This window comes from Carassius auratus, unplaced genomic scaffold, assembly GCF_003368295.1.
Source record: "Carassius auratus strain Wakin unplaced genomic scaffold, ASM336829v1 scaf_tig00214833, whole genome shotgun sequence".
Lineage (NCBI taxonomy): Eukaryota > Metazoa > Chordata > Actinopteri > Cypriniformes > Cyprinidae > Carassius > Carassius auratus.
In genome coordinates this window covers 317,188-340,000 of record NW_020527822.1, presented here as the reverse complement: position 1 = coordinate 340,000, position 22,813 = coordinate 317,188, and the positions used below count along the sequence as shown (strand labels likewise).

The window sequence follows — 22,813 nt, the reverse complement described above, 5'->3', positions numbered from 1 at the left end:
TCTGTTTCACAGTTCAGTTCACCTAGTGTAACGCAAGGAGGCGTGGCAACAAAGTTGAGGATCCAAATGCAGGCTTTATTCGTAGACGTGGTCAGACAGGCAGGGTCCAGTACCAGCAAACAATAATTTCCCAGGCTAAGACAAAGAGGAATCTGTGAACAGGCAAAGGTCAAACACCAGCAAACAGGTACAATCCAGGGCGAGACAAAAAGAGTGATCAGATAAACAGTCCAAGGTCAAAAACAAGAAGACAAGGCAAAGCAAGGAAAAACGGGTCACAAAAAACAGGATACAGGCTAAACAGTAATCAGCAAACTGTGTTTGGATGTGTGCAACCTTAATAGTGCGAGACTGATGAGGTGATGAGAGACAGATGATTGCAATTTATGAGTCCTAGCAAAGGATTATGGGAAATGGAGTCTAGGGAGAAGTGGCAAGAGTCTGGAATGGAGTGCCCTCTGATGAAGCTCATGGACACTCCTAGAGATCGCTAGAGAGCGTGACACCTAGTCTGAGTACAAAGCTAATTCTGCTCTGAGCTAAGAGAAACCTCTACAGTCTGTCTGTTCTTCTAAGTTTATTTCAGTGTGGCCTGTCTGCCCCTGTTTATGTCTTTTTCTGTGTTTGTTACCTCTATTTCAATCTCAAACATTTACTCAGTGGTATGACAAATAGATTATGTGCGGGTCTTTTGGGAACAAACAGTAATTTCAGCATATTTACACAACTCTGGCACTTCATAGGTTTCTCAACTCAACTTTAGGGTCTCAACTTGACTTCTGAAGTCGCTGGAGGAATTGGTCAAAGAAGATCTGAAGAAGTTTCAGTGGCACTATGTCAACATCTGAAATGGAGGATGTAGAAGAACTCCTTCTGAAGTCACTGGAGCAACTGGACAAAGATGGTCTGAAGAAGTTTCAGTGGCACTTAAAGAAACTTAAGTGTATATCATCGTCTGAAATGGAGGATGCGGATCGGTTAAAAACAGTGGATAAACTGGTGGCATTTTATAGACTAGAAGAAGCTGTGAAGATCACGGTCAGCATCCTGAGGAAGATAGGCCAGAACAATCTGGCTGTTCAGCTGGAGGACGAACACAAGCAAGGTAACATTTAACTTCATGTAATTGTTTAGCAGTGTAACTGTTTGAATTAAACTTTCCTCTGTGCTCTGCAGAAGTGTTTGTGTGATTCATGTTTCCCAGTGAGTGATCCTCTCTCTCTCTCTCTCTCTCTCTCTCACACACTCTCTCACACACACAGCTCATGCTGAAGGCAATATGAAGATTGCTGGAGATCATTCAAAAGAGATACAGGGTAAATAACTATCACTGCTTGTACTGTACACAGAAACAAGAGGAAATAAAACAGCAATTACAGGATATAGCCCAACATCAGCAGGTCTACACAAATACATTTAATAGAACTGTGACCCCCAGCGTACAAGCTTGATTAAAACTTTTTTACACTCTAATACAAATTATGCTTGACCAGTAGGTGAAATCAATCAATGCATCATTACAATCACAAATACAAAAGGTATGGTAACACTTTAGATTACTGTTTTATACTGCGTAACTAATAAGGAATTATTGAACAACTAATTCATTAACACTTGACTCACTACCGTTAACTACTAAGGAAGATGTGTTAACTAATAAGTATGTTATATAATTTTATGATTGTGTTAAGTAACAGATAATCAATAACTAATCTAAACCTCCTGAATAACTACTATTAATTATCTACTAGTTAATGTGAAGAAATATAAATATGAAAAACTACTACTGAACAGTTATACACAAATAGTCACTACAATAATCAGGCTGTGGCCCACAAATCAAGTACTTGAGTAAAAGTACAGATACTCCAATAAAATACTACTTAAGTAAAATTATAAGTAGGCCTGTTCATTTTAAAAATTACTTGAGTAAAAGGACAAGTACAACGTGCTACAACAGTTGCAATTTTGTCACAGTCCACTCATTAGACTTTAATGGAAATAAAATATGTATTTTGTTTGCTTCTAAATGTTTAACTTTTGATTATAAAATGGTTGTTAAATTAGTTTAAATGTGGGCAGGATACATGTTAAAATGGAATAAAATATGCTGGATTAAGAAAGTTCTCATTTTAAAGATCATAAACAAAAATAAAAACTGTGTTGTGTATTTTACAAAGTTTATGATTACTTATGTAAGTTTCTAAGTATATGTTTGATTTGATGATTTTAATCAAAATGATGTAGTAATTATTATTTACTAACAGTTTCACTTTAGAATACTGTTTCAGGTTCTAAATAAGTCTTGCATAATTATTTGATAATTCTTTATTAATTACTATTAATTACCTGTATTTTCACTTTCCCTCAGTACTTGCCTTACATACTGAATTAATGATAATGTTGTATATGCTGAGGAGGCACACACACAGTACTGTAAATAAAAAAAGAGTACTGTAAAAAAAAAAAAAAAAAAAGTACTGGAATTGTGCTGGGGTTCATATCAGAAGCTGATTTCTTATAAAACACACTTCACGACAGGCAAAAGTTCTATAAAATGTATAGAATTTATAAATATTGTATTTTCGTACTACTACTGCCACTGCTAATAACATTTATATGAAAGGGTCACAATTCATGTAATTGTAATTAACTGTAATTGTGTATAATTGTGTATAACTGTTCATTAGTAGTTACTTCATAGTTATTTTTGTTGAACCTTTACTAGGAAATAATTAATAGTAGTTCTTCAGGAGGTATGACAGAATATATTAGTTAGCTGGTATGCTGGTTTTATTGTTAGATAGTTAACACATCTTTCTTAGTAGTTAACAGTAGTGAGTTAAGTGTTAATGAATAATAATCTTTAGTTTTTCAATCATTCCTTATTAGTTATGCAGTAAGTAAGAAACAGTATTCTAAAGTGTTAACAAAAGTATGTAAGTTATATGAAAGTTGTAAAGTATGTAAATCTTTGTAAGAATCATAAATCTTTCTCTCTCTTTCAGCTGATAAATGTCCAGTCCAGTTAAGCAGCAGTGCTCAGCCTGGAGCCAATGTTGTTGAAGTGAAAGCTGAAACAGGTGCAAGTGTAAATGCTCCTGTACTCGCTGGAAACACTTTCACTGGAACAGTTAACTTAATCTACAGCTCACCTGATGCAGGAAACGGTACAATGTCATCACTATGACAAGACTCACTACTAGCATTTGAGTAAAGACTGGTAATACTGCCTCATAGTGAATTAATGGGACACATGATTTAGCACCATTGCTATAGAATACTATCTAAATTATTATTAATCTGTATCTTGTTTATTTCTCTCATTCTGTATGCATCTCAGATAAACACAAATGCTCAGAGACAGCAGAGAATAACAGAGAAAAACAAGGTTGTTATTGTGCACCTGCTGCAATTATATTACTGAGTCCATCTCCCCATTTAAATATCTGATTTAACAGGAATAAATGTGATGAAGTATCATTGCATTGATGCATTTGGCGTTATTGAATAACATTATATAGACTATTTAATGTGCATACTTTTATGAAATTCATGTAGGCAAATGGCCACCACACATCTCATAACCGTAATCTTGTAAATTGAACAGTAAAAAAAAACACTTGGATTAAAACATACATTAAAGGAATAACTCTATAACAAGCAATACAAACAAACATAAATTCAACCAAATCATTTGCATTTTGGTGCACAAAGTCTTTCACTGCAGCTTTAAGGTTGATTTCGCGAGCACAGATATTATCAGTGCTAAACTGGACAGTCTTTCTTCTAACATTGTGCTCTGAAGAAATCTCTTGAACAGCAACTGCATGGCAAAGTTTGGTGACAAGTCATCAGTGCCCTGAACCACTAAAGCATTTGCCATTTGAAACATGTCATTGTCAGAGAAGAGCAACAGCAGACCAGTGATATTTATTCAGTGATTCATTAAATGATGATTCAGTTAATTTGACTCAAGAATGCCTGCAATCTAATCAGGAACTAATTACAAATACTTTCGTTACAGTATACACAATACATTTTTCTTTTTTTTTTAGCTAAATTGTGGTACTTTTACTTGAGTTGATTAAAAATAAAGTATTAAACTTTGCTACATTTATTTTTCACTAAAAGTAAAAAAAAAAAACAAAGGTGCCGATGGAGAAACAGGGCATTTGACTGGCACTTTTCAAACTACTAGATATGCCAAAGCTGTACAAAAGATTGAGTCTCAGCTCAAGTTTTCAGGATATTTGTTCATTAAGTTGCTACACTATATAGGCTAACTGATAAAATCGCTAGGGCAGTGCTAACACCTTTTTGTGCAAACTGCGTGACCGTTATTACAGTTTTACTATGCAAAGTGATATGCAACTGTAATGCGGTCTGGAAGTATGTTCGCCGTGTGTATCCCAGAAAATAACTGCACCTCAGAACGTTCGTCAGCCAATCAGTTTCAAGCATTAAATGGCCCCATAGTATAAATATATATATATATAAGTTGGTCTTCATTGACATCTGCTGTTTACGCATCCTAATTAATTATTTATCAATTATTTGTTCATGTTTTTGCAGCGCTCAATCTAAAGTGGAATCTATTCATCATTTGTAACTTTTTCTAAATGTTTACTAGTCACTATTACCTTTATGAGATGTCATCTGAATGACAAAATGTGTCTCAAATGACTGGAATTCACACTATTTACACATAAGAACATAAAGAAATAACACACATTGTAATTTCAATGTAAAATACTTATTAGCTCAACACTAAAATTAGTATACTACTGTATATCTTTAAACAGGATATTCCTTGAATCATAAATAAACAGGAGAAAACAACATTTTAAAGGTCTGACTGATACATTAATTAAGTATATATAAAATAGCAAATTATGCATTAGTTATGCATAAACACTCTAGTAATTAATCATTAATGGTAACAAATAGCAAGGGCATATTAGTCATGTACAATTTATTAAACATTTGAAAGATACACATTTATGCTATAAATAAACAAAAAAAAGCTAGAAATTAATGATTAACTGTATGTACATTATATGCATGGATGTACTGGCAACATTTAAACTTAAATGTTATTTCAAAATTATTTACAGTTAAAATCTTTTATTTACAATAAACTTTATTGCACTATCCACCTTATTTTGCAACTCGGAAGTAAATACAATGACGTATTTCCTTATAATGTCTTAAACTTCCTTTTCGCTAGCTGTAAGGTAAAGAGTTATTGTGGCGGGAGCACACACAGAACACTATTCAATGTTGTGATAGTAAATATTTAACACATCCCCGGTGTATGACACAGTGGGAGGTTGAAATGAATAAGTGGCCTGCCATAACTTATCAGGACAATTTCAATTTTGTTTTGTCGCTTGGAGAAGACAGGTGAGTAATGTTACCTGTCCAGCGGGAAAGATAGTGGAGTGCTGGTACATGAAACAGAAAGCAAATTCATGTTTTTAAAAGCAGAAGTGAATCCCACTACTGTTATTTGATTGGATTTAGGTAAATGGTAAATAACTAATGTATCTTTTCATCTGTGAAAACATTTGTTGATGGTTTTAAAGTAGTAATGAAATATTAGTTTTTTCTTTATCTGATTACTGATTACAGAACTAGGGCTGATAATTGCATCTCAAATAAAAGTTATAACTTAAATATATGCGTGTATTTTATAGATTCTTATATTTTGGATGCAATTAATCTTTTGACACCCCTTTTCAGAATATTTTTTCCATTTCTTTCATGAGCTTTGAAAAAGTGATAAATTGACGATTATTTACCTGTTATTTATAACTGTATTATTTTAACTGATGGAAATTTTTTAATATATATACACACACACAATTAAAAATGTTAAGGTGCAGTTTAAGGAGAAATGCATATTACAAGATCTTTAAAATAGTTGTGTAAAAATAAAATATTTAATGGTCACAATGAATAATTCCAAACAACTACACAATTTATACAAAATTACTACACCATTCTAAATCTCTATTCGTAAACATTGACATTGCGGGTTGAGAGGTGTTGAGGAGGAGAGGTGAAACATACATACGTATGCTATGTCCTGTGTTCGGGGGGTAATGAGTTGCAAAGTTGGTTTAGCCTACTTATCGCAACATTGTCAGTCGCGTTGTCAATCACAAACTCTAATTTATATAAACATCTCGCCACCAAATTACCCACAGTATTTGTGGAGGAAGAAGAGAAAGCACCCATTTGATAAATTCACACCTTTATTTTTCAACCCCCACAAGCTATACAGAACTACCGTCCCCAATAAAACAACCCCCTCTAGCTGAACTGAATTTGGTCTGTTTTTTTGCGCAAGGAACCGTGTTTTGTCCCGCTACTGGGTTGAAATATGCTGTCTGCACTAGTTTTATTCATTATTTTCTTGCAGCCCATAATATTATTTTCACAAGACCATAATAATAACAAGTTATCAATTGATAATTAATAATTATTTTTATGAAAATCATTGTTTTTGGTGAACGTAGGAGTTTGAGGAAGGCTTTAAGACTAAGGGGAATCCTCCGTCAGCTGCTCCCGCTGCACAGTGTGCATGACTCGCACTAACTGGACCAGCTTCACCATCTGCAGTTTGATTTTACAAAATCAGATTGAGGCGAATACAACTTATTGGTCATGAGCCCAACATTTAGCAAAGCAGGAAAAGATTAATTCTAACTGAAGGAAGACGTATTTCATTTTAAGTTAATGCTGTTAAATAGAGAGTAAAAAAAAAAGTAGGCATTAAACTTTGACCTCATATTGAAGTACAAATCCAAACACCAAGCAACCTACACTCTCTAATGGTTCTTTCATTGAAAAGTATGCATTTTATTCACAGGCAATATGGTTGAAATAATAGTTTAGTTCAAAACTATAAGTGCCTTTGTTTAGAAAAATGATTTATTGACTTACATTTCATAGACCTTCATTTGTTATGCTTTAAAATCCCATGCCATTTTTTTAATGACGCTATTTATTTGTATTTTTTTAGAATAATTGTAGCCTACACAAATGGGTGAAGCAGGACAAATACGATAACTTTTAGACTACATGCAGCTATAGGCCTATATTATTGTACATTACAAATATTTGGATCATCCCTTATTCTTTCCCTTATTTTCTTTAAGAATAAACACTTATTTTCTACAAGAATAAACATGACAAGGTATTATTAATTCATGAAAATAATTTAAGCAATTCAAACTTTTTTTTATACTAGATTCAATTTGAATTTCAATACTATTAAACTGACTTTAAAATCTCAAGGAGTTTATAGGTTAAAAAGGTTAAAATGTCACAGTGCATGTTAAATAGCCTAAATGAACTTATATATAGTCTCCGAAGACATTGATTGCATGTTAGCATAAAACTAACAATATAATTAGATTTTTTTTTTTATAAACAGTTCCTATATAAATCATAAATAGTTAACAACATAGCCTAGATTTGGCACAGACTCTGTTCCTAAGTATATAATTTAAAATTTTTAACCCACAGTATCACATTTTAACAGATTAATCGCCATTTTCGTTTGCTGCATGTTTAAAAAAATAAAACATGCTAAAAAATAAATTCAGTTTGTGAGAAGAAAAATATATATGTCAAGTATACTATAGGTTGCATTTTATTACATTCAGAATAATAACAACTGGCCTAATAATGTTATAATGTACCAACAGGATATTTTATGTTCCTTTCACTTTACAACAAATTCTTTAAATTTAACAAATTTATCAAAACATATAAAAATATATAATTCTAATTGATAAATATAATTGCAGTATATAATAATATAGGCTTACCTATAAACAAACAAACAAAAAATTAAAGGAAAGGAAAGGTTGGGTTCTCTCATTCGGGAGAAATATATATGTTTGTGTAATGATTGTTTAATTACAATAGCATGCAGGAAGAGCCTTTGTGCAAAGGTCTTTCTTAAAATTTTTGATGAGTAGACTGTAGCCTAAGACTATCCTATGTTTTGAAATTCACTCACTGTAAAATTTTCTAATGTTTTTTTTAGGATGTTACTGAGTTATATTATAATATTATTGTTGTTTTACTTCTACGTTTCATCTTCGTTTACAAACCAACATTTTACAATTACATACAGTTCGCAATCTGTCCTCTTGCGCCACCTGGCAGTAGTTTTGCAAATTAATTTAACTCGTGACTGATTTGCAGTTAACGCTGTGGCGGCGGTATTACCAATTTTGGTTGCCCACCTACTATATACTGATCATTAAAGTTAGTTCATGGTTCATTAACTAATGTTCAAATTGCAACTTCAAATCTTGTAGTGTGAATTAGGCATAAGTCTCACTCATTGGCCCTTCAGGAACATTAATTAGAATATAGATTCACACACAGTTTTCAAGTTTTGTAATGAGAATCACAGACCATGTCTGAGTCTACATAAAGATATTCTCATCATTATTTTATTAAAAACCAATAACTTACTCTTAGCTGACTTTTTCTTTTCATTTTCTCAAAGGTTCTGCTGAGGACAGTACAGCTACAAAGATCTTGAAGGACAAGCTAAAACAGCACTGTGAGCGGATATTGGTTGGTAATTCACAGACGGGTGAAAATAAATACCTGGACGATATTTACACTGATTTATATGTGGTGGAGAATCAGACTGGAGGAAGATCAAATGAACACGAGGTGAGACGTATCGAATCAAATCACAACAGACTGACTGCCAAGGACACGCCGATCCAGTGTAATGACATGTTCAAAGACCATATGGGTCGACAAAACAGAAAAGTGCTCACAGTGGGGATTGCAGGAGTGGGAAAAACTGTCTCTGTCAATAAATTCATCCTTGACTGGGCTAAAGGTAAAGAAAATCAAGATATAGTCTTCATTTTTCCACTCCCATTCCTTGTGCTGAATTTGATTAAAAAAAAGAAGTACAGTCTCATGGGATTGCTTAACACATACTGCTTTAGTGGCCTTACAGAGCTGACATCTCTTCCTGAAGATGGCAATAAGGTCATGTTCATCTTTGATGGGCTGGATGAATGTCGTTTCCCTTTGAGCTTTGAAGAGGATGACGGCTTTACAGATGTTAATAAGAAAACAACAGTGAGTAAGATAGTTACAGCCCTAATCAAGAGACATCTGGTTCCCTCTGCTCTCATCTGGATCACATCCAGACCAGCAGCAGCCAGTCTGATACCCCGAGAATACATTGATCAGGTGACAGAGATACGAGGATTCAGTGATGAGCAGAAAGAGAAGTACTTCATCAGAAACAGCAGTCCTGAGGTTGCTGAAAACATCATCCGTCACATCAGAAAATTCAGAAGTCTGTACATCATGTGTCACATCCCGGTCTTCTGCTGGATCTCTCTCACTGTTCTTCAGCCTCTGCTGGTTCAAGAGAGCAATGACAAAACACCTACAACCCTCACAGGGATGTACATAAACTTTTTACTTTCTCAGAAGCAGCAGATGAAAATAAAATATTGCAAGGATCCTAAAACTAAGGCTGAAGTCATGTCTTTTGATGACATTATTCTGAAGCTTGGGAAACTGGCCTTTAAACAACTACAGAAAGGTAATCTGATTTTCTACAAAGACGATATTGAGGAGTGTGGACTAGATGCCATTGAAGGTTCTGTGTACTCTGGGTTATGCACCCGGATGTTTCAAGAGGAAAAATCTATGTCAGTGAGAAACGTTTACAGCTTCATTCAGCTCAGCATCCAGGAATTACTTGCTGCTCTCTATGTGTTTTTCATTAACAAAAAAAAGAAGGAAAACCCATTTCTCGAATCCTGGAAAAAACTGTCATGTATCCTGTCAACAAAGTCACTGTTTGATCTTCACAAAGCTGCAGTCAATGAGGCTTTACAAAGTGAGAATGGGCACCTGGACCTCTTCCTCCGATTCCTCCTGGGTCTTTCAGTGGAGTCCAATCAGAGAGACCTGAAGGAACTACTGCCAGGACTGGAGCTCAAAACAGAGGACACCAAAGACACTGTTGACTATATAAAAAAGAAAATTGAGATGGAGGAATCAACAGAGAGGACCATCAATCTCTTCTACTGTCTGAATGAACTGAAAGATGACTTTGTGGAGGAAATCCAGAAGAATCTGGGCTCTGGAAAACTTTCAGAGCAGAATCTCTCCTCTGCTCAGTGGTCGGGTTTGGTGTTTGTGCTCCTCATGTCAGAAGAAACTCAAGAGAAGTTTGAACTGAAGAAGTACAGAAGATCTGATGAAGCACTGATGAGACTGCTGCCAGTCATCAAAAACACCAGAAGAGCACTGTACGTGTTTTCTTTATATTAATTTATATACACTGTTAGTTGTTTTAAAGGGGAGACACTGAAGGCAAAAACACTTTTTTTAGATGCACCTGTCAATTTTGAGATTTTGGGCTACATGGGTATTCATAACATTTTCATTAAGATTAGTGGAAAGAAAAATCCAAAAGACACTCTTAAGTGTTTCTTTGATAGCACTTTATCTATTTGTCAATATATTTCAATTTAGTTTTTTTCTTGTAAGCCATAAATCCCAGTTCAGTAGCACTTACAACAAACCTTACATTTTTACTTATTATACATTTTAAATACATTTCAATACCCCCAAACTTGTGTAAATATAGTTTTCTGGCTGTTCAAGGATTTTTCTGAATTATGGAGTGACAAAAAGAGACACCCAAAATATATGGGTAGCAATATTCAATTTGGAATGTAATATGCAAAATAACAATGCATTTCTGTATTTACATTTACATTTTCAAATACATTTGTGCAACGTTTAGTGAAATTTAAATTACACAATTTTCATTTGCCATTTCATACACTAGTTTTAATATGTAAAATGAATAGTAATTTTAATGCTTAGTAAGTTGCAAAATTAGAATTAGAAAATTAAAATGTATTACAGAAATGATTAGATATGTGTAACATGTTCAAGCAAAACTGTGGCAAAATTATAATTCAAATGTTATTTTTCTTAATTGCATTTACATTCACAGCCAAAACACTTACAATTGCATTTTCATTCAGAGTCCCGCAATGAATGTAGCAAAATTCAATGTGCACATTGAAAAATGTAAAATGAATACTAATTTTAACACTTATAAGTTGCCAAATTAAAATTAAAATGTATTACAGAAATGATTAGATATGTGTAACATGTTCAAGCAAAAACTGTGGCAAAATTATCATTCAAATGTTATTTGTTTTAACTGCATTTACACTCACAGGCAAGACACTTTCAATTACATTTTCATTCAGTGTCCCGCAATGAATGTAGCAAAATTCAATATGCACATTGAAAATGCACTCCGAGCCGATCAATCAATCACTGCGTGAACAAGGCGGGGCTTGCAGAAGGTCAAGAGACTCAAGAGGATTCAAGTGAGAGAACATGGACAAGACAGTTGGTGCGTGTACGTTTTGATGAAATGGCAAATGAAAATTATATAATTTAATTTTCATTTTCATTTTGCACCAAACGTTGCACAAATGTATTGGAAAATGTAAATGTAAATACAGAAATGCATTGCCATTTTACATATTGCATTGTCATTTTGTATATTACATTCCAAATTGAATATTGCTACCCATATGCTTGCGTATGTATAAACATTTGACTCTAATATGTAAAAAAAATTGTTTTAAACTGACTTCATCCAGTTCAGATTTTTGTATGAGAAATGTATGCAAATGAGTGTGTATATCCAGGATAGTCATAAAAAAATCATCATTTGCATATTTAAAAATGACATTTTAGGAAAAATTTTATACAAAAATGTTTGAAATTGTCAAGTTAATCAACTAACTGGGTAAGGTGATAACTATTCGTTAATATTTTTCCATAGTGGAGCTATGGAGGTAGAATTGTTGTATTATTCCCTATAAACCCACAAATAAATTTTAAGAGATTTACAAACAATTAAACATACTAACAAATAAATAGAAAGAGATCCATAAAAAAGGTTCAACATTAAATAAAATTAGATTTGCAAATAAACATTTTCACAAATAAATTATGTCACAAACACAACTTTGTCTGCCATTCATTTATGAATTATGTCTTGTACATTTGTAGATAGTTCGTGGATGGGTGATGCATGTGTGACCATGGCAATGCTGCGATCGCGTCTCTCATTTCTTAGAGGGAAAGGAGCAGACCCCTCTGTCACTACCCATTCCGGTTTTTCTGCCATGAGCAGAGGACCGCCGGCTAGTGCTCTGTGAGATTTGAAGGTGACGGTGAGAGCTTCTTCACTGGAGCACGCCCCATGGACCTCTCAGCCCTGTCGCAGTGCTTGTCCTGTGCAGCTGCTGGATGATTCTGCTGGGCATTCTTACAGTAGTCCCAGTGGGTCATTCAGTTTGCTGCCGGGGATCAGATGTTGATTTCAGCATCGGGGGATGGGCTATTGTGTCCGCATAACTCTGCCATTGGGAGGAGTAGTCCGAGCCTCCCATCCAAGGCCTGTAAGCTATTGGCCGCTCTCGCTACCAAGGTTTACACTGCTGCAGGCCAAGCTACCTCTGCCTTGCATGCCATGGCCATCCTGCAAATTCACCAAGCCAAGGCTTTAAGAAATGCATGAGGGTAGAACCAACCCTAGGTTGAGTCAGGAGCTGCACATGGTGACAGAAGTCACAACGCAGTCCCTCGAGAAGGCGATGTCCACTCTGGTGGTCCAGTAGTGCCATCTCTGGTTCAGCCTGTTTGGGATGAGAGTCGTTGACAAAGTGCACTTTCTCGACTCATCCATCTCCCAGACTGGCCTGTGTGGCGACACTGTCGAGGGCTGTGCCTAGCAGCTCCTGACAGTACAACTGCAGACTGCGGCCATACAGCGCATCTTGCCCCACTGTAATCCTCTGGCTGCCACCGTTCCATCGTAGGTCGTGCCTCAGCCTGCTCATTGCCATGGGCGCCTTCCGGCGTCGTCCACATTGGCTCCACCCCGTGCTGAGAGTTCTGCGAAGTCATGTCAAGAGGTCATGTTTTGGAGACGCAACGCCTCTCCATGCATCTCTGGCCAGTTCTTCTGGGAACAGGGGGAGTTATGCTGTGAAGAATCAGAACACAATGCTTTCTGGGCCATCCAACACAACTCCCCATCGCTGCACCACTGTGGGTATGTCGACTGTCCCTTTGGTGCCACTTGTACAGAGTTTGGGGGCGTGGTTTGCACTGCTCCAACACATCTCTCTGGCTCATTTGGATTGTTCAACACAGTTACTTGATTTAGTTCACCCGGTAACCTCCCAAATTTAATGGCATTCTCAAGACTTCGGTGGCAGTCTGGGATGCCTCTGTTTTGCGCGAGGAGATTGCTGTCCTGCTGGTGAAGAATGCAAACAAGCGGTCCCTCCAGCTGAGATTTAAAACCCTTACTTTATCGTACCCAAGAAAAGCGGTGGCCTTCGACCTATCCGGGATCTGTGAGTCTTTAATCTGGCCCTGCACAAGCACCCTTTCAAGATGTTGACGCAGAAACATATTATCAAATGTGTCCAAACCCAGGATTAATTTGCAGTGATTGACCTGAAGGATGCAGTCTTTCATGTCTCGATCCTCCCTTGCCACAGACCATTTCTGTAGTTTGCATTCCAGGGTCAGACAGTGTAGTACAAAGTCCTCCCCCTCTGGCTCTCCCTGTCCCCCGTGTCTTCAGGAAGGTCGCCCTTGCCCCTACCTGGGAAGTGTGCATCAAGATCCTCAACTATGTCGAAGACTGGCTCATCATGGCCCGGTCCTGAGTTATGCGATCACAGGTAAGTTGCGCAGAGAATCTCTTATCTCGGTATGAAGTTAGACTCTGTGAGTATGATGGCACATCTCACCAGTGAGCATGCCCAGTCAGTGCTGAACTGCCTAAGTTCCTCCAGAGGCAGGACAGTGGTACCACTGAAACACTTTCAGAGGCTCCTGTGGCATATGGCATCCGCAGCCATTGTCGCGCCACTCAGATTGCTTCATATGAGGCCACTTCAGCACAGGTTGCACTCCCAAGTCCCGAGATGGGCAGAGCGGTCTACAATCATGACAATGACAATTTATTTATATAGCACAATTAACTACAACTTCCGTCGACCAATGTGCTTTCCATTAGGTCATTAAAAACAGAGAAAAACACACAACGAACAAAAAAAAAAAAAAAAAAATTATAAAATTGTACAGATATCAGCCAAACACTTTTGAAAATAAAAATGTCTTTAGCCTGGACTTAAAAATATTAAGAGAAGAGGCTTGTCTAATGGACAGTGGCAAGCCGTTCCAAAGCATGGGGGCAGCAATACAGAAAGCACGGTCTCCCCTGCACTTAAGCCTCGACTTTGGAGTAAACAATAGATCTTGGTTGGAAGACCGAAGGGATCTAGTGGGTTTATACTCGGCCAGCAACTCCCTAAGATAAAGTGGAGCCAAAACATTCAGGGATTTAAAGATGAGGAGCAACATCTTAAAATCAATTCTAAAACAAACAGGCAGCCAATGTAGTGAGCATAAAATAGGAGTTATATGCTCCCTCCTTTTGACGCCACACAAGAGTCTAGCCGCAGCATTTTGAACAAGCTGCAAGCGGGATAAAGCTGTCTGGCTAATCCCAAAGTAAAATGAGTTACAGTAGTCCAGCCTTGATGAAATAAAAACGTGAATTACTTTTTCAAAATCTTTAAAAGAAAGAAAAGGCTTAGCTTTAGAAAGTTGACGCAGCTGAAAAAAGCAAGATTTGACAATTGAATTTATTTGTCAGTCAAACTTTAAGCCATCATCAAAAATTAAGCCAAGGTTTTTTACCCATGATTTTAAACACGGAGTCATCCCTCCCAAATCAATTTTTGGGGAATTTGAAAATTCAGATGGACCAAAAAATATAATTTCAATTTTCTTTTCATTGAAAATTAAAAAATTTAAGCAAAGCCAAGTCTTTACATCTGCCAAACATGTCATAAGAGACTCAAGACCCACAGAGTTTCGTTTGACAGGCAGATAAACCTGAGTGTCATCAGCATAACAGTGAAATGACAACCATGTTTTTTAAAAATTGAGCCAAGTGGGAGCATATAGAGGGAAAAAAGCAAAGGAGCCAAAATAGAACCCTGAGGAACCCCACAGGGCAAAAAAGCGTTACTCGAGTAAAGTTCACCCATCTTGACTGAAAAACTCCTATTTGCAAAATATGATTTAAACCATTCTAGAGCAACACCTCTTAGACCAACACAATGTTCTAAACGGTCAATGAGAATAGCATGATCGACTGTATCGAAAGCAGCCGTCAAATCCAAGAGCACCAGGACTGCAAAATCACCCGAATCACATGATATCAAAATATCATTAAGAACCCTCCAGAGTGCAGTCTCGGTAGAATGGCATTTACGAAAACCTGACTGAAATGTTTCAAACATTGAATTGTCAGATAAAAAATTTTGTAACTGTGAAAACACAATTTTTTCCAGAATCTTTGAGATAAAAGGCAGATTAGAAATGGGCCTAAAATTTGTTAAAACTGATGAATCCAGATTCTGTTTTTAAGCAGTGGGTAAACCACTGTATGCTTTAAAAAGTCAGGCATAATGCCAGATTCTAAACTGCGATTAACGATGAACAAAAGATATGGAGCGATGTCAATAAAAACTTGCTTAACTAAAAAAGGAGGAATAATATCCAAGGATGAGCCTGAGGGCTTTAGGTGCTCAACTATTTCCAGCAAATCTGGAAGAGAGATTAGTTTAAACTGACTAAAAAATGTGTTTGCGATGGAGGAATTAGATGGATTACAAAACGAGGGAGTTATCCCCAGCCGGTGATCCCTAATTTTACCATCGAAAAATAATAAAAATTCTTCACATGAAAGAGAAGAATCCCCAGAAAAACGACAGGCAGACGGATTAAGAGTAGCATTAATAATGTTAAAAAGAGTCTTTGGTCTAGAACAGTTTTTGTTAATAATATCTGACAAATGTCGACATTTTGCTTTTTTCACTGCTTTCTGATATTTAAAAGAGAGTCCTTTAAAATCTCAAAGGAAACATGAAGGCTGTCCTTTTTCCACTTTCGTTCTGCTCTTCTACAACAACGTCTGAGAGAACGAATAGAATCATCAATCCAGGGTTCAGAACGGGCTTTAGACTGAAAAGTCCTTAAAGGAGCCACAGCATTTAAAACATTAGAAAAGGTGGAGTTAAATCTGGAGAGAAGTTCCTCAACGCTAACATCACAGGAAAAGTCAGCAATAGAAGGCATCACTTTATGAAAAATTGATGAAAAAGAGTCTTTGGTAGTATAAGTAATTCGTCGAGAAAGGTGGCCACGAGATGGGACTATAGGTGCAGCAGTAGAGCATGGTAAAATAAACAAAACAGACTTATGATCGGAAAACCCATTTTCACAGACTTCTAAATCAGAAATACTAAGTCCATGCAAAAGCACTAAGTCAAGTGTATGGCCATCCTTATGAGTGGGACCATTAACCACAATAGAAAAGTCAAAGGCGTTCAGCAAATGGGTAAACCCCTTGGCTAAATTATCATTCATGCAGCAAATATGAACGTTAAAATCACGGAGTATAAAAAGCTTGTCGTATTTCGTAGTCACATCACTCAGGAACTCAGCAAACTCCGTTAGAAAGTTCGTATTCGATTTTGGTGGTCGATAGATTACCGCTATGAGAAGTGTATCACCAAGTTCAAAAACAAACAGTTGAATTTCAAAGCTGCTGCAGTTAACGTTACTCGCCACTGAGCGACATGTAAAATGATCTTTATAAATAGATACAAGTCCGCCACCCCGACCAGTTGAGGGCGGAGAATTAAAAAACAAACATTTCGATGGCAAGAGTTCAGAAAAAGGTCTCAGATCACCTGGACAGAGCCAGGTTTTGGTAAGAAATAAAAAATCCAAGTTTCGGGTAGAGAACAAGTCATTTAAAATGTCTTGTTAATCACAGATCTGGTGTTGATCAAAGCCATCCTTAAAGACAGAGGATTTAAGGTAGATACCTTGCATTGCTTTGACCGTGGTAGAGGACGAAGATGTTTCAAACACACTCCTCCGCTATAAAAACGTGGAGAGAAAACAGGAGAATATGAACCGGAGGGTGGGATTGTCACAGTCGGAACCAGGTGGATTAACCACTCCCGAATCGGATCCAGGGAGCAGCGGCGAACAACACGACTTCCGAAAACTCCATCAGAACAGAGATGCTCTCTGTGTTTCAAAAGCGCAAGCCTCAGCTTAACAGCTGTGCCACTTCGTTTTCCCCGGTGTCGCCTCCGCCTCCAGGCCGGTAAGGAACATGGCCAGCGGTGTAGATATCCAGGTATGTTTGATAGAAGTGGAGGAGGAGTATAGTACGAGCCATTCCGTAGTTGATATGGCTACGTGTTTGCAGAAACCTGCAGATTTAAAAGGAATGACCGATCGTAAGTCGCAAATCATGTTGCATGTCTCAACTCGCCCGCCATCTCCTCCTCTGGAGTCAGACTAGAGTTATTGCATGTTGTCCTAACCCTTCCGGGGGAGCTCAATCATGCAGCTGACGTGCTCTTATGACAGCTCACTTTCTCCAGGGAATGGCAACTCCATACCTATATGGTCCAGCTGATCTGGTGTTGGTTCAGGGAAGTCCAGTTAGACTTGTTTGCTTCGCATAAGTCCACCCCCTGCCAGCTGTACTATTCCCTGTGCCAGTGTGTCCGTGCCCAAGGGGGGCCTGTGACAGAGAATAGTACAGCTGACAGTGGGGGGACTCAGACTCTACTCAATGTGTTTCCCCCCAGTGACTCTGCTCGAAAAGACACTGTGCAAGGTCAGGGAGGACGAGAAACAGGTCCTGATGGATGCATCTTACTGGCCTACCCTGACCTTATATTCAGAACTCATGCTACTCGTGACAGCCCCTCCCTGGTGCATCCCCCTGAGGAGGGAGCCACACGTTCAAGTTCCAAAGATCTGGACGCTGCAGACCTAACTGATCTGACACCGGCGGTGGCAGACACTAACACTCAGGCTAGAGCCCCCTCCACGAGGCAGACCTATGCTTTGAAGTGGAGTCTGTTCATGCATTGGTGTTCTTCTCACCGAGAAGGTAGTATAAAAAATATTCTGCTCAGTTAAAATTACCATTACATGAATGCAATTTTACTCAAGTACAAGCAAAAGTGCCAGTGTAAAAATCTACTCAAGTGAAAGTAAAAAGTAGCTTATTTAAAATTTTAAGTAAAAATATCTTAGTTACATTTTTACAGTGAGAGGAAGGCAAAAATGGGACCAAGGGTGTCAAACTCAGTTCCTGGATCTTAGTCTGGCGAGTGAATTTAAGTTTCATTTCTCTACCATAAGCTGTCTCCAAAGACATTTCAGAGAATTTGGCAGTACATCCAACTGGCCTCACAACCTCAGACCACATGTAACCACACCAGCCCAGGACCTCTACATACAGCTTCCTCACCTCCAAGATCGTCAAAGACTAGCCACCCGGAGAGCTGCTGCAACAATCGGTTTGCATAACCAAAGAATTTCAGCACAAACAGTCAGAAACTGTCTCTGGGAAGCTCATCTGCATGCTTGTCATCCTCATCGGGGTCTCGCCCTGACTGCAGTTCATCGTCGTAACTGACTTGAGTGGTCAAATACTCACATTTGATGGCATCTGGCACTTTGGAGAGGTGTTCTGTTCATGGATGTATCTTGGTTTTCACTGTACAGGGCAGATGGCAGACAGCATGTATGGCGTTCTGTGGGTGAGCGGTTTTGCTGATGTCAACATTGTGGACTGAGTGGCCCATGATGGCAGTGGGGTTATGGTATGAGCAGGTGTATATTATGGACAACGAACGCAGGTGCATTTTATTGATGATGCACAGAGATAATGTAAGAAGATATTAGAGGCCCATTGTAGTGCCATTCGTCCATGATCATTACCTCATGTTTCAGCATGAATGCACTGCCCCATGTTGCAAGGATCTGTACAAAATTCCTGGAAGCTGAAAACATCCCAGTTTTTGCATGGCCAGCATACTCACCGGACATGTCACCCATAGAGCATGTTTGGGATGCTCTGGATCAGTGCATACAACAGCGTGTTTCAGTTCCTGACAATATCCAGCAACTCTACACAGCCATTGAAGAGGTGTGGACCAACATCCCACAGGCTACAATCAACAACCTGATCAACTCTATGTGATTGAGATGTGTTGCAATGCTTGAGGCAAATGGTGGTCACACAAAATACTGACTGGTTTTCAGACCCCCAAATACAGTAAAACTGCACATTTTAGAGTGGCTTTTTATTGTGGCCAGCCTAAGGCACACCCGGCTATTAAAAGTCTAGGTTTGATGTTTTATGAGGAGTTAAATTATTAAAGCAAAATAAAAATAACTAAAAGAAGCCTTTTATTTTATAGCCTTATACTCTCTTTTAAATTCAGTAATCACTGAATATATCACATTTAATATATGGTTATAGCTTTGCATTAACTGGATTACTAGTCAATGGTTTTTGCAAGTTATATGTGCTACAGAATATAAAGCATACCAAATAAACAAATTATTTGTTTTTAATTATTATTTTTATTCTCTACATAGGCTACAATGCTGCAATCTCCCTGCTCAGTCTTGTGAGAGTGTGTCTTCAGCTTTACAGTCATCAAACTCCATTCTAAGAGAGCTGGACCTCAGTAACAATAATCTGAAGGATTCTGGAGTGAAGCTTCTTTCTGATGGACTCAAGAGCAAAAACTGCCAGCTGGAGATTCTGAGGTAAAAGTTTTTTAATCAAATAAATATTCAAAATATTTGGTGTTTTTATAAATTTGTAAAGCTTGTGATGTAACTATATATTACTGTTTGTTTTGTTCTTTACACAGACTACAGAGCTGTGATCTCACTGCTCAGTCTTGTGAGAGTTTGTCATCAGCTCTACAATTACCAAACTACATGCTGAGAGAGCTGGACCTGAGTAACAATGATCTGCAGGATTCTGGAGTGAAGCTTCTTTCTGATGGACTGAAGAGCCCAAGCTGTCAGCTGGGGATTCTGAGGTGAATGGTTTACTATAAAACAGTGGTGTCAAAAGTATTGGCATTCATTACTCAAGTAGAAGTATAGATACTAGGGTTTAAAAAGACTTTTGTAGAAGTTGAAGTATCAACTCAAGCTTGTTACTCAAGTAAAAGTGTAAAAGTACTGATTTAAAAAACTACTTAAAGTATAAAAGTAAAAGTAATGTAAGAAAAAATGCCATTAAGAACAAAAGCTTGGGCCGTGCCAGAGGGGCCTATTGTGCACTACCCCACCTCTCAAAAAAAAAAAAAAATTTCTAAAGGCCATAATGACTATAATGTTATATTAAAATGTTCATGTTGAAAAATTTGTGATGCACTAGGGCTAGGCTACCTTTTTTCAGCCGCATATATGCCCACTGAAAATGAACGCATTTTAGTACAATGCAAATACATTAAAGAGCTAGAGATATGATGACTAGTTGCCAATAACTATTGTTATGGTGCAAAAAGTCAAACTTCAGAGGCATGTCATCAATAACCTTTAATGGAATGTAAATGTACATCCAAGCTTAGCTGCAGGAATCTGTGAGGGCAATGGACAAGATCATTGGTGCAGGCTTAGTAACAATTACTCTTGTGTGGTTGTCTATATACAATAAATATTATAGTGCTGTCAAAATCAATGATTAATCCACATTGTTAATCAAAAACTAAAAATAACTCATAATCCTGATACCTTCTTGATCGATAGCTTCCTGTATTCGGTACATATGTCTGCTATGTCCAGTGTTCGGGGTTACAAAGTTGGTAAAGCCTAGTTATCACAAAATTGTCAATCGCGTCGTCATTCGCAAACGATAATTTATTAAAACGTCTCGCTACCGAACTAGCTACAGCTTAATTTGTGGAGGATGAAGAGAAAGCCCCCATTTGGTAAATGAGCCAGTGAGAAATAATAACTTTTAAGAAGGGTCCAGTGCCTTTTTTGATACTTTTAAAACGGTACCGGCGCCTAAACGGTGCCTTAAACGATACTTAAAAAAAATAACCTAAAAAAACTATGGATAACATTAGAGAATATTATAAATATTTAAAATAAATCCATAGCTTTCACCTTGGATGCTCTCATTTCCCAAGTTGTGCTTCCCTTAATAAGGCTAATAAATGTATTTCACAATCTGGGTCATTATTTAATACAAAAGCACACATAATGTTTCTACTGTATCTCTGTCACTCACTCTGATATTTAGTTAACATGAGTCCTGTCTGTCACCGTCTTTAATCAGTTCTGTGAATGACTGTATGCTCATTCTTTATTAAGTAGCAACAATGTCGTTTTTAAAATACAGTACTGTGCAAAAGTTTTATGGAAAAGAAAATATAGTATTTTCACCCCAAAAAGAGTGTTTTAAGTCAGTTATTTATATATTTTGCTGTAGTGTGTCCTTAGGAAAAATCAGTTTGCCATTAATTTTAATAATAATCTAGTGCGATTATGAATGCACAAGCAGTTTGACGACGGCAAAATGGATGTTAGGAAATATAAACTGATATTTTATACTGACACACCATCATGACGAACACCATTCTTTTAAGTGAAAATACTAACGTGCCTAAGACTTTTGCACAGTAGTGTATTAAGTATATTTAAATAAGAGTAATTAAAGTATGCGTTTGTTCATGTGTGTTAAGGGCTAGATTTTCGCTGGAGGAAACGGCTGTGATGAGCGCGCGGTGACAAGCGAAAACTTTATACTAGATGAGATTCTCATCATGAGAAACCGACTGCTCACTCGTAACCTTTTGTAAACTGTATTTATGACAAAGAACTGCACGGATCCAGATATTCTAACAAATCGAGAAACACACACCTTGTGTCCTCTGTCTCTGTTTGAGCTCGCATTGAATCACTGTTTCACGGCTGATCACTGAGCTCGGATTGCAGAGCGCGCTGAAAGACTGAGAGGAGACCGCGGTCTGACGCCGGTTTCATATGAAATTTAAGCGGACTGACTCTGAGGCGATCGGAAGCCAGTTCCACCCTACTTTTAAGAAATATAATTTTTGATAAACGAACCCAAAACCGGCTATGTCCTTGCTGGAGTGTGATGTGATTTGTGTCACGTGCAGGTGCGATGGATGGATCGCCTACAGACCAATAGGGTGGGTGTCGGAATGGTATATGTTTATACTTCTCATCCAACCACAATCAAATTCACTCCATCCGGATGGCGCGATTTATCTGGATATTTTTTTTTCTCAATTATGACAAGCCAGAATGAAAACAAGCCGAAATGAAATAGCAGTAACGAAGCTATTTTTAAAATGTAAGGAGTAGAAAGTACAGATACTTGCCTGAAAATGTAAGGAGTAGAAGTAAAAAGTCGGCTGAAAAATAATTACTCAAGTAAAGTATAGATACCCCAAATTTCTACTTAAGTACAGTAACGAAGTATTTGTACTTCGTTACTTGACACCTCTGCTATAAAATAATACAGATGCCTATTATACAGATTTTTCAACCTGAGAAAAATGAACCAGGTGGACTGTGTTCGTATGACAATAAAAATGTTGAAATATTACAATGAGAAATTTAACATTTTCAAATACATTTATTTCATGCATGAACAATGTTGGGAGTAACGCATTACAGAATTTAGCATTACAGTAACATTACTTTTTGCTGTAACACAGTAGTGTAAGGCATTACTAATAAATTTGCAGTAATATTTTACCCGTTACATGATCAGTAACATTAGATTTCAGCCCAAAATTAAAAA

The 22,813-nt window shown here is 37.3% G+C and overlaps 1 protein-coding gene across 1 annotated transcript in view; it reads left to right on the top strand.

Annotated features, from left to right (window-relative positions):
* Window positions 1-805: 805 nt before the first annotated feature.
* Window positions 806-22,813, top strand: part of LOC113093033 (protein NLRC3-like) — a 48,178-nt gene continuing 26,170 nt past the window's right edge. Inside the window, exons 1-3 of the mRNA XM_026258856.1 lie at window positions 806-1,105; window positions 8,534-10,319; window positions 19,615-19,788. Of these exons, the coding sequence (XP_026114641.1) occupies window positions 835-1,105; window positions 8,534-10,319; window positions 19,615-19,788 (2,231 nt within the window). The 5' untranslated portion in view covers window positions 806-834. The remainder of the gene's footprint in view (window positions 1,106-8,533; window positions 10,320-19,614; window positions 19,789-22,813) is intronic.